This window comes from Hyla sarda, chromosome 3, assembly GCF_029499605.1.
Source record: "Hyla sarda isolate aHylSar1 chromosome 3, aHylSar1.hap1, whole genome shotgun sequence".
NCBI classification, from domain to species: domain Eukaryota; kingdom Metazoa; phylum Chordata; class Amphibia; order Anura; family Hylidae; genus Hyla; species Hyla sarda.
In genome coordinates, this window is record NC_079191.1 from 346,744,692 (window position 1) to 346,760,993 (window position 16,302).

Here is a 16,302-nt window from a genome sequence, read left to right on the forward strand (position 1 = left end):
AAAGTCAGCAACCGCCGAGCTGAGAAGTTCGTGACAAATCGAATTTACTGTAAGTTCGCTCATCCTATTTACAACATATTTCACAAAGCCAGAACATTATGGAATAAAAAAAGCTGAGTGCACATCCTCCAAGTGTGGAGATTCTATATATATTTTTTTTACTAGTGGTTTTACTACCCAAAACAAATAAAATTAGCATTTACTCTTTCATTAGGGTGGTCTTAGTCATTCTATATGTATTGTTAGATTAAAGGGGTATTCCAGGCCAAAACTTTTTTTTATATATCAACTGGCTCTGGAAAGTTAAACAGATTGGTAAATTACTTCTATTAAAAAATCTTAATCCTTCCAATAGTTATTAGCTTCGGAAGTTGAGTTGTTGTTTTCTGTCTAACTGCTCTCTGATGACTCACGTCCCGGGAGCTGTGCAGTTCCTATGGGGATATTCTCCCATCATGCACAGCTCCCGGGATGTGACATAATCATTGAGCAGTTAGACAGAAAACTTCAGAAGCTAATAACTATTGGAAGGATTAAGATTTGTTAATAGAAGTAATTTACAAATCTGTTTATCTTTCCGGAGCCAGATGAAAAATTGGTTTTGCCTGGAATACCCCTTTAACCTCCCTGGCGGTATGATTCTGTCTGGAAATTTGTACCAAAAGCGGTACAATTTTTTTTAACTGAATTTCACATCTCCCTCCGCCCATTTCACATCTCCTCCGTCACATTCCCCCTCTCCCTTGTCACATCCCCCGTCACATTCTCCCCCCTCCTTGTCACATTCTCCCCCCTCCTTGTCACATTCTCCCCCCTCCTTGTCACATTCTTCCCTCCTTGTCACATTCTCCCCCCTCCTTGTCACATTCTTCCCTCCTTGTCACATTCTTCCCTCCTTGTCACATTCTCCCCTTTCATGTTACATTCCCCTCCCCCTGTCACATCCCCCCCCTTGTCACATCCCCCCTTCATGTCACATTCCCCTCCCCCCCTGTCACATCCCCCCTTCATGTCACATTCCCCCGTCACATTCCCCCCCCAGTCACATTCCCCCCCTTGTCACATTCCCCCCTTGTCACATTCCCCCCCCAGTCACATTCCCCCCCTTGTCACATTCCCCCCTTGTCACATTCCCCCCCAGTCACATTCCCCCCCTTGTCACATTCCCCCCCTTGTCACATCCCCCCCCTGTCACATTCCCCCCCTGTCACATTCCCCCCCTGTCACATTCCCCCCCTGTCACATTCCCCCCCTGTCACATTCCCCCCTGTCACATTCCCCCCCTGTCACATTCTTCCCCCCTCTGTCACCTTGTCTTGTCCTGCAGCAGAATACACTGGGTTTGCCGGGCAGATTTCAAACCTAGTGTATTTGCTGCAGAACAAGTCCTTTCCCCTTCAGCCAATCACAGGCTTTACACCACTGCGGCCTGTGATTAGCTGAAAAGTGAAAGGTCCTAGAAGATGAATAGTGAAGAGAGGACACCCCGGACCGCACGGAGGGGAACGACATCTTCAGGGACCGGGACTAGGTGAGCAAAAGTTTTTTTTATTTTACTCCTTTTTCCTTTTACATTTAGCTCAGTGTTTTTCTACCAGGGGGCCTCCAGCTGTTGTGAAACTACTACTCCCAGCATGCCCGGACAGCCTTTGGCTGTTCGGGCATGCTGAGAGTTGTAGTTTTGCAACAGCTGGAGGCCCCCTGGTAGGGAAACACTGACTTTTAGTATTTTTCTTTACCTGCTCTGGCCGCCCCCGCAACGGGAGCCGACCAGAGCAGATAATCACATGTTTTCCCAGGGCCGCATCGCTATATCGCATTGCTTTTGTGATATATCGTGCAGCCCGGCCGGGAACTCTGCAATTCTACCCCGAGCGTGACTCGGGGTTACCGATCCTGGCAGGGAAAATTAACCCCAAGTCACGCTCGGGATTACCGCTCAGGAGGTTAAGGTCAATTTTGGTGTGTTATTCTGTAATCTAATGTCTGTGGGCTACTAAAAGCCATAGGCCCAGATTTATCAAAGAATGTCTATGGTAGAGCTATTTTCCCACGTTTATTTGGGAGGTGGGTTTGACTAGTGTGCATCTTATTTATCAAGAAGGTGCAGCAGGATGATGAATTTTGCGCAGCTCTGCTGTGGTGGGAAAAGCTCTACCACATACACGTTTTCTAGACGATTGTGAGGGAGGGAAGTAGACACTTTCCCGGGTCCTGAATTTGTCAGTTTAGATGTTTTTACTTAATTTCACAGATCTGCCGGGACATTTTTACTTCCATTTTAGACACTAAAATCAATTTGATTGCAGTGTCTAAGGGGTTAAAGCCAGGCATCACCGTGATCGGTCAAGTCTGGCAATAGGGATGGGTCCAGGTGGCAGATAGCCGCCAGGACTACCCAGCTATGACCTGCGCTCAGCTCCTGAGCACGTGCCATAGAAGGGGAGTGGGACACTGTCGTCCACAAGAGGTTAAAGGTTGAACTGTGGAAGGTAGAAGTGATTCTCACGCCTACTGGTAGGTGGTGTAGCTTTGCGCCTAAAAAAAAAAAAAAAGTACCTTTGCCCACAAAATAGTGACTTGACAAAAAAGAAAAATGATAAATACGTGACCACTGCATGGTCAAAAAGAAAAAGCTCTACGGGTAGGCAAAGAGAGGGAAACTGTCTATATCAAGACGCATAAAAGTTGCTAAATATGCTGCTTGCGCCTGAACTGCGCCAAAACACAGACAAAAAAAAAATGCTCTAAAAGCAATGATATATCTCCCCATAATGTCTTTGTCCACCTTTAATTCTCATTTGTCATAGACATTTCAAAAGAGGGATGTGAGATAATGGCCCTGATTTACTAAGAGTGGTGTGTCATTTTCTTTTGTGGGTTTTAATTCCCTACATTTTCCACTTTCCCTACATTTTGATTTTTTACACATGCTCTGATCTGTAGGGTTTTCCTCAGCTCAAATCCACCACATTTTCTGTGGAAACCTTAGTAAATATGTTTTTTTTTTTTTAAATGTCGGGAACATGCCCCTTTTCGGGTTTTGTCAGTAAAATGGAGAGTTAGTCGTGTTTTTTCAATTCTGGCACACATTCCGGTGAGTAATACATACATTTAGGTGCACTACTGTGGTAGATGTAGAAAGTAACATATGGCTAACCCCTAAACTGATGTTAAAATTGAGACATCAGCCAGTATATCCTTATACACATTCCGGCGAGACAGAATCAGGCGCAAAACCCGACAAAACATGTCAGGTTTACAATAGTAAATCAGGGCCAATATGTCAGAAATATATGGAGCAGGGTCAATATTTTTTAATTCACATATTGCTTTCACACAGCTCTTCCAAATACATACACATACATTCTTCGCAAGTCACTTCAACTTTATTTTTCAGATTGACGTAAAAAATAACGCCAGTCTTAATAAACATGGGCCAATGTATTTAAACAACATAGGCTGTCAACATCTATCACTCACGGACACATAAAATTCCTCAGTCCACTGACTTGTCACAAACATCCAGCTATTTATAAATCAGCAGTGACAGAGCCGTGAATTTCTGCTATTTCCCAAACAGACACCAAAACTGTAGAAGCCTTACAACGTAATAACATGAAGAAAACACAGTTATAGTTATAAGGTGAAAAAAGTTCGTAGCCACAGCATTGTAATTCTTAAAGGGGTATTCCAGGCCAAAACTTTTTATATATATCAACTGGCTCCGGAAAGTTAAACAAATTTGTAAATTACTTCGATTAAAAAATCTTAATCCTTCCAACAGTTATTAGCTTCTGAAGTTGAGTTGCTGTTTTCTGTCTAACTGCTCTCTGATGACTCATGTCTTGGGAGCTGTGCAGATCCTATGGGGATATTCTCCCATCATGCACAGCTCCCGGGACGTGACATCATCATTGAGCAGTTAGACAGAAAACTTCAGAAGCTAATAACTATTGGAAGGATTAAGATTTTTTAATAGAAGTAATTTACAAATCTGTTTAACTTTCCAGAGCCAGTTGATATATATAAAAAAAAGGTTTTGCCTGGAATACCCCTTTAATTATACAAGTTTCAGAACAAGTTGTCTGAAAACCATGACAGATAAGTAAAATCCTGTTATATAGCCATTTCCTTTTTTTTTTTTATAGGGGATTAATAATGTGTTAGGCAGGGTTCATACTGCATTTTTGTTTCCATTTTGCTCTTCCATTACAGTATGTTTAATTTTTCTGTATACAAAAACATAAGCCAATTATGTAATTCATCTATACATCTGCCATTAAATTGGGCCAATGGGTAATTTTTTGAGATTCTGCTAAGCTGAATAATTTTTTAAAGCATTTTATTAACATATACATTGTTTTCGTTTCCAAGGGTATAAATTGTATACGTCAAAATAAAACAAAAAATGCAGTGTGAACCCTGTCTTAAAGGGGGTAACCTATAAATTAATTGCATACAAAAAAAACTAAAATGCTGCATTAACCCCTTCCCGACATGCCATATGTGGGCATACTTTTTGCAGGAGGAGTTGTGCTTTTTACTAGTACTCTTCATGTTACCATATAATATAATTCAAAACCAGAACAAATTATTTGTGAAATAAAACTGAAAAAGAAAACAAAACACATTTGTGCAAACAGTTTTTTGATATGATAACTTTATTCTATGGGTCAGTACGATTACAGCAATACCAAATTTGCATACTTTTAATAAATAAAAACATAATACTGCCATACTACTGATTTTGCCTACAGAGCAGCGTGTCTTTGGCTTTCCTCCACCTTTGATGGAGTTGCCAAAATAATTTTTTTTTGTTATAACTACCTCCATAAATCTAAAATGAAAAGTGATCAAAATATCAAATGTACCCACAAATGGTACCTCAAACAATGTCAGCTCATCCTGCTAAAAACAAGCCAAGTTATAGCTTGGCTTTAAAACCCAAAAAATGTTTATGGTATAAATGTAATAAACCATAAATAGTATACAGTGACCCCCCCGACCTACGATGGCCCCGACCTACGATAATTTCAACATGCGATGGCCTCTCAGAGGCCATCGCATGTTGAAGGCAGCATCAACATACGATGCTTTTATATGTCGGGGCCATCGCATAAACGGCTATCCGGCAGCGCAGACTGCCACCAGATAGCCGTTTACGGTGCCCCGTGTGGTCCGCTGACGATCACTTACCTGTCCTCGGGGCTCCGGCGCGTCCTCTTTGGATCCCTTGCATCGTCGGCGCTCTTCATCGTCGTCATCACGTCGCTGCGCACGCCGTCCCGTCATCCAATAGGAGCGGCGTGCGTAGCGACGTGATGGCGGCTATGGAGAGTGAGGATGCCGGGGAAGCAGAGGCCTTGCCGGAGCGTCGGGGACACCCCGGGGACGCGGCGACAGCGACGGAGGGCGACATCCAGGGCAGCGGTGGCGGTCCGGAGCGGTGGGGACAGGTGAGTACAACCTCCAATACCAGTGGTCTTTAACCTGCGGACCTCCAGATGTTGCAAAACTACAACTCCCAGCATGCCCGGACAGCCAACGGCTGTCCGGGCATGCTGGGTGTTGTAGTTTTGCAACATCTGGAGGTCCGCAGGTTGTAGACCACTGTCCTATACTTTACATTGCACGGATCCCTCAAAATACGATGGTTTCAACAAACGATGGTCCATTTGGAACGGATTACCATCGTATGTTGAGGGACCACTGTATAAAGTTGGAATCACCGTAATCCTACCGACCCGCAGAGTAATGTTAACATGTAATGTTAACATGAAGAATGTTAAAGTATATAAAATCAACCACAGAATTTATATATTTTCTACTTATACCCTCACATAAAAAGTAAAATAAAAACTGAGTGTCACATGTACCCCAGAATGGTATCAATAAAAACCCTTATTTGTCTCTCAAAAATATTTTGGAACCCCAAAGCCTCTCCAATTTACGATGTCAACAAAATAGCCAAAAGGAGGCCCCAAAATCCACACTGTGCTCCTTCATGTCTAAGGCGTGTGTGAGTCACTTAGGACTCTAGGGCCACATATCGAATATTTCAAAATATGTCAGAATTAGTGGAACAAACATTGAGCTGCATTTCCCGGTCAACACCTGCTGTGTTACAGAAAAAATAGATAAAAATGGTAAATTTGCTAAATATTTTTTTACATTTTGTAGGCAGCCAGCAGGTAAAGTGGTGGCAGGTAGATACGTGCCCAGTAGGGTGCTGTATCAACTAGTAAACTTCCAGGGTTGTCAAGAAGGCCGATCCAGCAGTCCGTTTTGGCATTTCCATACAGTTAAGTTGCAACAAGGAAGCGGCTATGTATGTGCCACCGAAGTCCCGGAGCTCGGTGGGGGAAAAGAGCATTTTTTAGTCAGTAACAGTAGGTTACTGATGTGTGCAAAGTTAGGATAGCTGCCATGCAGCTTCAATTGGCTATTTTTCTGGAACGGCTGTAGTGTGGGTGGGAGGCTATTCCCACAGTCCGGTCCGAGATCTACTGGACCTCTTGAGGCCTTTAAAGTCTGCTGCTCCAAGACCTCAGGTGAGGAGAGTGTGAACCTGAGGAGTTGTTTGCCATTTTCTTCCACAGTGTGCTACATGCTGGAGCACACAAAGGTGCCCTGTGAATCAGGACAGAGATAGAATGGAGTCTCTGCACCAGGACTAACCACCACTACATGGTCATGTATGGACTTTTTGTTTGTTCTGAGTTTAACGGTTAATGTAAAGCCTTCTGCTGAACTGTTCCTGCTGTACGGTTCCTGCTCGTTTGTTTTTAATAAACCTTTTGTTTTTGCACCAACATCCGGTTAGTTTGCCTACCATTTGTGCAGCTAATTCCCAAAATTTTTAAATTCTGCCTCCACTTTGCTTTCACGTGAAACCCCTAAACGGTTAAAGGAAAACGGTCGTCCTGTCCACCCACACTAAACCCAATATACTGGGTTATAGTCTAGTTGAACAGGAGTCCATACAGGGGTCACTGACTGCTATACGTACCTGCACTCTGGAGATCTGTCACTCCGTGAATTGCGTGCTGGAGGTGGGCCCACCGTCTCGATCTGAATATACATTGTTGCTTGTCACGTGAGCGCTGCGCCGACTGAGCCGGTGGGCTTGCCTCCAGCGTGCAATTCCCGGAAGATCTCCAGAGTGCAGGTACATATAGCAGTCAGTGACCCCTCATCGGTCTCCTGTTCACCCACTCTATAACCCAGTGTATTGGGTTTAGTGTGGGTGAACAATATGACAGTTTTCCTTTGACCCCTTCAGGAGACCAAGGGCGTACATGTATGCCCTGAGTCCGCTCCCTTTCTATAATACGGGGTCACTTTTAACCCTTTATACACGGAGTTCAAAGTTGATCGCCGTGTCTAAAGTTGTAAAAATGCACCCCCGGTAGCTCAGTCGGGCTGATAGGGACCCTTAGCCACCTCCTGCGCGTCCGATCGCCGAATGACTGCTCCGTGCCTGACATCCAGACAGGAGCAGTCAAGCGGCAGAATCACTGATCAATGTTATACTATGGGATAACAATGATCCGGGTAAGAGATCAGTGTGAGCAGTGTTAAAGCCCCTAGAGGGGGCTATAACACTGCATAAAAAGTAAACAAAATTAAGTTAATAAAGATCATTTAACCCCTCCCCTAATAAAAGTCAGAATCACCCCAGTTATCCCATAAAAAGAAAAGAACAAAAAAAACGGTGTAAATAAAATAAGCATATGTTGTATCACCGCGTGCGGAATTGTCCAAACTATAAAAATATATCCTTAGTGAAACCGAAAGGTCAATGGCGTACATGCAAAGAAATTCCAAAGTCCAAAATGGTGTATTTTTGGTCACTTTTTATACCATAAAAAATGAATAAAAAGCGATCAAAAAGTCAGATCAAAACAAAAATGGTACCGATAAAAACTTCAGATCATGGCGCAAAAAAATTAGCCCTCATAACGCCCTGTACGCAGAAAAATAAAAAAGTTAGAGGTCAGAAGATGACAATTTTAAACGTATAAATTTTCCTGCATGTAGTTATGATTTTTTCAGAAGTAATACAAAATCAAACCTATATAAGTAGGGCATCATTTTAATCATATGGACCTACAGAATAAAGATAAGGTGTCATTTTTACCAAACCTCTCGGTGCTTAAGGGGTTAATAAGCTCTTAAAATGTAGTTCTGTATACTTTGAGGGATGACATTTTTATAACAGAGTGATTTATGGGGATATCAAACATACACGTCCCTTAAATCCACTTCACAACTAAACTGGTCCGTAAAAAAAGAAAAAAAAATTAGATTGTGATTTTTTTTTTTTTAAATGTGGAAAATTGCTGCTAAACTTATGAAATTTCTAATGTTTAAAGAGTAAATGGATTTTTAACAAATGATGCCAACATAAAGTAGACATATTGTAGAGGTGAAGTAATAATTCATTTATGTGACATGACTATTGCTCGAACAAGCAGAACATTTAAAATCTAGAAAAAAATGCAGATTTTTCTTTTTTTTTCTCACAAAAACTGCTGAATATATCAAACAAAATTTACCACCAATATAAAGTACAATATGTCATGAAAAACCATTCTTGGAATAGATTAGGTCAGTAAAAGCATTCCAAAGTTATTGCCACATGCATAGTCATTAAGGTCAAAAAAGGTCAAGGAGTAAAAGGGACAAATAAAAAAAATATGTAATTTGGTAAATGAATCTCTTTAATAATTGGCACACACTGATAGAAATGCACATACCTTTATTAGCATGAACTTCTGCATTTGTTCAACCCACTCTAGGAGTATAATACTCGACTGGAGGGCTCCACATAGATACTTATGGCTTGTATATGGATTCCTCACTAGAAACATAAAGAACAAGATATAAAGTTAATTTATGTGACTGTCATTACTAATCTTTTCTGTAGTATATTGATCAAACCATGGCTGAAGCTGAAAGGCTTTTTTTCGCTGCGGGACGTGCAATTATTGTAAAAGCACAAATTTTGAGAGGAAAACACTAAAAATCAACTCTACTTCAAATAACTACAAATGGGTGATGACAGAATTCCTATCCTGCAATACCAGAGGAGTAATCCACATAATTGAATGCCCATGTGAGAAATAAGTAGGAAGAACGAAGAGACATTTAAAGGTTAGGATAGCGGAACACATTTACAATATTAAGAAAGGTGTGATGAAGCATCCATTATCAGCACACTTCTTGACCTATCATGATAAAAATCCTGCTAGATTAAAGTTTATGGCTATACAGACGGTTAAGAAAAGGGGAAGGACCATACGGCCCAAATGTCACATTCAATCTTCAATTTTGAAAGTTTTGAACCAAGGAGCCTGAATGCAGGATGTGAGTTGTTTGGTCTCCTGTGACTTCAGGGGGACTCTCTGACCATGTCAGGCACTGGGCCGGGCTGTCAGAGTGCCCATGCATGTCCTAGTCCTTACCCCCCCTGACCGTGGGACCATCAGCCCCAGAGAGACATCTAGTCCTGATCTATTTGGGTTGAACAAGCATTTTTAATTTTTATTAATTTTTAATAATTTTAATATTTATCCCACTCTCATTTTACTCACTAATTTTATAATTTACCTAAATTTTTAAACATTATTATACTGTTATTATCATAAATTCACCATATAATTATTATTACCAGTATATTCACTTTCACTATGTTCAATACCCATTATATTCTATAGTAGAACATAAGAAACAGAGTCGGCACAGGCGCGAACTTCAAATCTCCGGCCCCCCAGTAACAGTTCACACACTAGGTAAAGATGAGAGACAGCACTGATCCAATCAGCGTGTGCAAGTAATCATCCGGGAATGCCAACCCAGAAAGGCATACAAGTCCAAAGTGGATACAGCACCAAACAGCTGAGGACTCAAGCTTGTAGATGGAGTGAGACTTTATTTGCTATCCATGTGCAACGTTTCGGCAACAAACTGCCTTTTTCAAGCCCTAAGTTCACACACTAAGCGCAGCGGAGCAAACAGGCAACTGACTTCACTGTACGTGGTGCTCAATCCTTCAGAGCGTGACAGCAATAATCAAACGAACAAGGAGATAAGGAGGCACTCATGTTTTACAGGTGAATTAGGCTTCTTTATTTCTGGTGCAGCTCATGTAGATCAGCGTGGGATGCTGTTGAGGGCGTTTCTTACCTGTCTGTACCGCAATGGCGTCCCACGCTGATCTGCATGTGCTGCACCAGAAATACAGAAGCCTAATTCACCTGTAAAATGTGAGTGCCTCCTTATCTTCTTGTTTGTTCCATTATATTCTATGTTATCACTAGAGATGAGCGAACTTACAGTAAATTCGATTCGTCACAAACTTCTCAGCTCGGCAGTTGATGACTTATCCTGCATAAATTAGTTCAGCTTTCAGGTGCTCCGGTGGGCTGGAAAAAGTGGATACAGTCCTAGGAAAGAGTCTCCTAGGACTGTATCCACCTTTTACAGCCCACGGGAGCACCTGAAAGCTGAACTCATTTATGCAGGATAAGTCATCAACTGCCAAGCCGAGAAGTTCGTGACGAATCGAATTTACTGTAAGTTCGCTCATCTCTAGTTATCACCTTTATATTTTATATGTAGCTATAACCCATTTTTTATATGCATATTTGCCCATAACTTTTATTAGAATTAGAAATATATGTATTTGTATTTAATACATGATATTTACTTTATACAATATTATACCCATTTTTATAACACCATACTTCAACAAGTGTATATATATTCTATATTATGTACCTATTAATTTCAACTCACATCTTTATCTTATTTTTATTTATATTTTACTAATATGCCACAATCAAAAGATACCATTTTTAGGGGAGATTTATCAAAACCTATCCAGAGGAAAAGTTGCCCATAGCAACCAATCAGATTGCTTCTTTCATTTTTAACAAGGCCTCTGAAAAATGAAAGAAGCGATCTGATTGGTTGCTATGGACAACTTTTCCTTTGGACAGGTTTTGATAAATCTCCCCCACAATCCATGAAATCCACTTTCATGTCTTTCCTTTATTCTATCTCTTCCCTAATCCAGTATACGATCTCACTTTTTCAGTTAGACAATTAAGTAGTATATAAGAAACATAACCCCATGATATTTCAGCTACTGAGGAAAGAAGTAGCCTCCTAAAACGTGTCTAGCTTGATTTTTATCCCCAAGCATTGGCATCATGGTGTGGTACGCACCATCTAAGAAACCGGCACCTACTGCCCTCCATAATACAGATGAGGGCATCAAGCAAACCTCAATCTCACCCAGTGCGCTCCTTTCTGCACATGCGGCCGAACTCCACTTACTCTCAGTTTGTCCTAGTGACGGGCCGCCTCGAACGGCTAATAGCACTGGGAACAGTGAACCAGAGATCTACAGGATCTCATAATACAGAACTTTACATGAACTTTTTCGGCAATTACTGCACAGCAGCGTTATGTTTCCTTGCAGGACTACAGTGGAAATTGTAATATAACTACATAGCAGGTTCATTTTCTTTACAGGACTACAACTGTGTAGCTACCTAGTAGCTAAAGGATTTCTTTGCCTACAGGATAAAATGTACAGTACAGAGCACTTTCTCAGCCTGCATAGTAGCGAGATAGAAGCCGGAGCATTTTTATTACAGGAATAACCTTGAATACTAGCAACCAAGTAGCGGAGAAGTAGAGGATAGGAGAGGATTGTTGACTTTTCTTTTCCACAGGAATTATCTTGGACATTATCCAAATTGTACAACATATACAGACTGTGTGTCATATTGTGTCATATTGTATCTTATTTTATTTTACTATACTCATTTTTATATACACAGTTTTGTACCGGGGGGATTTATATATTTTAACATTATTATTTACATTTATACCTTTTTTTTTATTGTGTGTTCACTGCTGTGTTAACTTCTAAAGCAAGCATAAATTGGTAGAAAGAGAATACCCCAAGGGCCCTGCGGGTTCACCTCATGATAACATCGTACCTGACTTGTAACACATATACCGTATATAGATCTTAATATAACCGGTCTAGCTAGCTATTTTTTTCTTACTATTACTACTCTTATTTTTCTTTCTTTCTTTTTGCTTTATCCACCCTTAGCTTTCCTTTTTTTTTCTTTCCTTTATTTTTCCTTCTACTCTCTACTTCTACAGATTATCCCTAATAGGAGGGCTCTTAAATACAGTTTTCCTTTGTTCTATATCAGTGGCAGTAAGATGTAGGACCAGTGGTGTCTCCAGCATTCATATTTAGGGGGGGGGGGGGGCACATGGGGGGGCCAGTGACAAAAGTGGGGGGGCACCCCTGCTTAACTTTTGATCAGATCGGGTCTCAGAAGTGAGACCCGGTGCGATCAATCCCTCAGCCCCTGTACTACTACCCCCAACATGGAACAGACCCTGTTCCATGCTGGGGGTAGCAGGATTCACTCCATTTTGAGTAATTTCCCGACAGCTCAGAGCTGTCGGGTTTCTGTGAAGCAAAACTCACAGGTTTTCCTGTGAGTTTTCTTCACACTCGTAGGGTTTTTTCTCTTTTTGTCGGGAACACGCCCCTTTTGTCGGGAAAAACGCCCCTTTTGTAGGTTTTTTTTTTCCACTGAGTGATTTTGATTTTGTCGTGTTGTGCACCAGATTCTGGCGCAGACAAAATTCTGGCGCAAAACCCGATAAAAAGTGTTGGGATTCTGTTAGTAAATGAGGGCCACTGTGCGTACACATACGCCTTGTGTCCTTATGTCTCATTTACACGGATGGATCCCCAGCATATTTTACGCTGCGGATCCCCGGACAATGGACCCTACAGTGCTGCCTCCATCTGTGCCTGCTCAAAACAGCAATCCTCCTCTACGAGCAGACACGCTGTGATGTGTATACTCACACACATGGCGGCTGTTCTTGGCCTAGCTCAGAGAGCAGGAGCACCGGCCATGATGTGTGCGAGTATACACATCAAAGTGTGTCTGCTCGTGGCGGAGGATTGCTGTTATGAGCAGGCACAGATGGAGGCAGCACTGTAGGGTCCATTGTCGGTGGATCTGCAGCGTAAAATACACTGTGGATCCATCCCTGAATGAGCCCTTAGGGTATGGTCACACATACAGGATCTGCTGTATATTTTCTGCAGCTGATTTTGCTACCTATTGAAGCTAATGGGTTGCAAAATCAGCTGCACAAAATATGCAGCAAAAATATGCAGCTGATCCTGTACATGTAAATGTATCCTTAAGGGGTTAATGATAAACTAGCAGTGTGTTCACATGTTTTCCTTCCAGTGGGGTCACTTTCCCTCCTCCAGTGTCCACAGGTCACATTACCAAAAAAATGTATGGAAAAATTGCGGCAAAAATTGCACGGTTTTACCTCAATTTACAAAAATTGCGGTAAAACCGCGCAATTTTGCAGCGATTTTTCCCAAAAATTGTTCTGATAATGTGACCTGTGGACACTGAAGGAAAGAAAGTGACCCCTCTGGACTGCTACTATACACATGACCCAGCCCCAGGATATACTGCTGATCAGGGGGGAGAGAGGGAGGACACTGGACATCTCTCACCTCACATGAAGCTGCTCTGTGTTCCGAGGCCTGTCAGCTCTCGGCCCCGTCCTCTCCAGTGCTGGGGGCGGAGCCATCATCAGGTACCTTCATCCCTGCCCTGCCTGTCTCTGCTAATGATACACAGAGCAGGAGCAGCGCAGGGATATCCTCAGCAGCTGCAGCGGGCTCTTTACCCAGCCGGTCAGTCCGCCCCTGGCCCTGATACTAGTATCGGAACATCCCTATTTATTGTAAATTGGGGGGGCACAAGGGGGGGCACGGCCTGATCTAGGGGGGGCCATGGCCCCCTCTGCCCCCCCCCCCCCCCCCCCGCCTAGCGACGCCACTGTGCAGGACTAGCTGTTTTCTAGTAAAGGCCTTGTCACCCAAACAATATTGTCAACAGCATTACCCCTACCCAAAAGTTTACATTTCTTCATTAGGTACACATAGTTCATTAGGTAAACAGAAGGCTTATGGGATTATTTTCCTTGTATGAAGCCAGTGCATTCCGGAGACTCAATCTTGTACTGTGTCTTATTTTGCTCACCGTTACAAGGAGAGCTGATGAAAATCATAATCAAAGGGATTGTGTCACGTGTAACCTCTGGAGCTATGGGGGTCACTGTGTGTTACTAACAAGCCTCTTCAAACTGGAAAAAGTGCCTCCCCTCTCCCACAGCACAGGACCCAGTGACAACTAATGAGTATGGCTGTAGAGGCGAGCCTCCCTTTCTAGACAGCATGTAGCTGAAGGTCAAGGCATTCTACTGACAAATGATGAGTCTACAGAAACATTCTGCCACACTCATACCTCTACATTACATGTTCACTTTTATTGCAAAAGTTAGAGGGAAACTGTCAATGAGACAGCTTCCCCTTAAAAGTGTTACCTTTATATATATATATATATATATCTCATTTGTGAGGGCACTAGAACAAAAAAAAAAAAAAAAAAAAAAAACACAAGCTCATCTACCTCAATCATCTGCAGCTCCAGGTATGAAGTCATCCGGTCCCCACTCGTCACTCTTATTCAGATTTCTGAAATGGCCTCATCTCAGCAGGAAATGCGCACTTAGCCAATCACTGGCAGCTGAGCGGGGCGTCACTGAGACTAGGCAGTTTCTAAAGCTGAAGAAGGGTGACAAGTAGGGGACTGGATGACATCACAGTGGGAGCTGTATATAAAACAATGATCCCTGTTAGCTTGAGTCAATGGGTCACAAAGTTGGTGTACTTTTAAAAAAAAAAAACAGATCGCTTCTTAAATTGTTAAAAAAAGGCTCTGAAAAATAAAAGCAATCTGATTGGTTGCCACAGGCAATTGCTCAACATTTCTTTTGCACAGGTTTTGGCCAATACCAGTGCAGAGGAAAAGTTGCCCACTTGCCCATAGCAACCAATCAGATCGCTTCTTTCATTTTGCAGAGGCTTAGTTTAAAATGAAAGATGAAGTCTGATTGGTTGCCATGGGCAACTTTTCCTCGGCACAGGGTTTGATAAATCTTCCCCTTGATAACTTTATTATAGGATGTAAGTGAAGTGTGAGCCCAGTTTACCCAGAAATGGTCAATTTACATATAGTTGAAAGATGAGCAGATTTGCAAACACTATGGGGCAGATAGATGTATGAAGGGTGGACTACTGGAACTATTGTACCAAAAGCTGTAGGTCTTTTTGGCCTATTTTGTAATGTCCTAAAGTCAGAAACAATGTATGCATATAGATTTGTACCAAAAGCTGCACCATTTTTATGTTGGCTTTATTATTGATAAATCTAAGGACACAAAGTCTTAGGCTTAGAAAAAGCGCTTTCAACAACATTTTTGCATGGTAAAATGTGTGGATACCTAACTTATCATACGGAGTGCAACTTCAAACTGTGCAGAAAATCACTTCAACATTGATAAATTCCCCCCAAGGATCCTCAAGAACATGCTAACTAACACTTCTGCTCTTGGAATCATTGTAAGACATTCACTACACAAGATAACTTGACCTATTACTGGCGCTGGGAGCTCGTGACGTCATAGCCCCGCCCCCTTATGACATCACGCCCGCCCCTCAATGCAAGTCTATGGGAGGGGGCGTGACAGCCGTCACGCCCCCTCACATAGACTTGCATTGAGGGGGTGGAGGTTGCATAATGAGAGGGCGGGGCTATGACGTCACGAGCTCCCGGCTCCAACGTTCGGAGCAGTTTGTACCAAACGCTGAGCAGCGGAGAACCCCTTTAAATCGCTTTTCCTTGGTGCAGCGTTGTCACAAGATGTCTTTACTTTTTCCTGGAAGGAGACACTAATAAGGTTCTTGTTGTTACATTACCAGGTCAATAGGCGCTTTGCACTATACATCTTCAGGCCCATTCTAGTACATGACCTATTGTTCACCACCATAACAATTGCCGATCACAATAAAAGCATTTCCTGGTGATACAGTTGGCTATTACACACAAAAAAAGCAGTTTATTCTGGATCAGCACTGTTTTATCATGTAGTTAGGGACTTGCTAGACTATGGATCGTGTTACTATTTGGCAGAGACGTCTGTTTGCACACCTGAGCTGATAACTGGAATTCAGAGACTTGTTTGAACATGTGAACAACCTCCAGGATGAACACTGCCATGGACGTTGACTTGGCATTTACGGAACTCAAGCAGTTTTCTTTCCTGTATTACTGAGCAAAAACATGTTGCTGAAATGTGAGAAATTTAATGTAAGGCTGG

The 16,302-nt window shown here is 42.2% G+C and overlaps 1 protein-coding gene across 8 annotated transcripts in view; it reads right to left on the reverse strand.

Moving 5' to 3' along the window:
• Positions 1–16,302, reverse strand: part of MAP4K3 (mitogen-activated protein kinase kinase kinase kinase 3) — a 302,519-nt gene that overhangs the window by 12,434 nt on the left and 273,783 nt on the right. For all 8 annotated transcript variants that reach the window (XM_056567508.1, XM_056567505.1, XM_056567504.1 and 5 more), the window contains one exon: positions 8,763–8,866. In XM_056567508.1, coding sequence (XP_056423483.1) covers positions 8,763–8,866 — 104 coding nt within the window. The remainder of the gene's footprint in view (positions 1–8,762; positions 8,867–16,302) is intronic.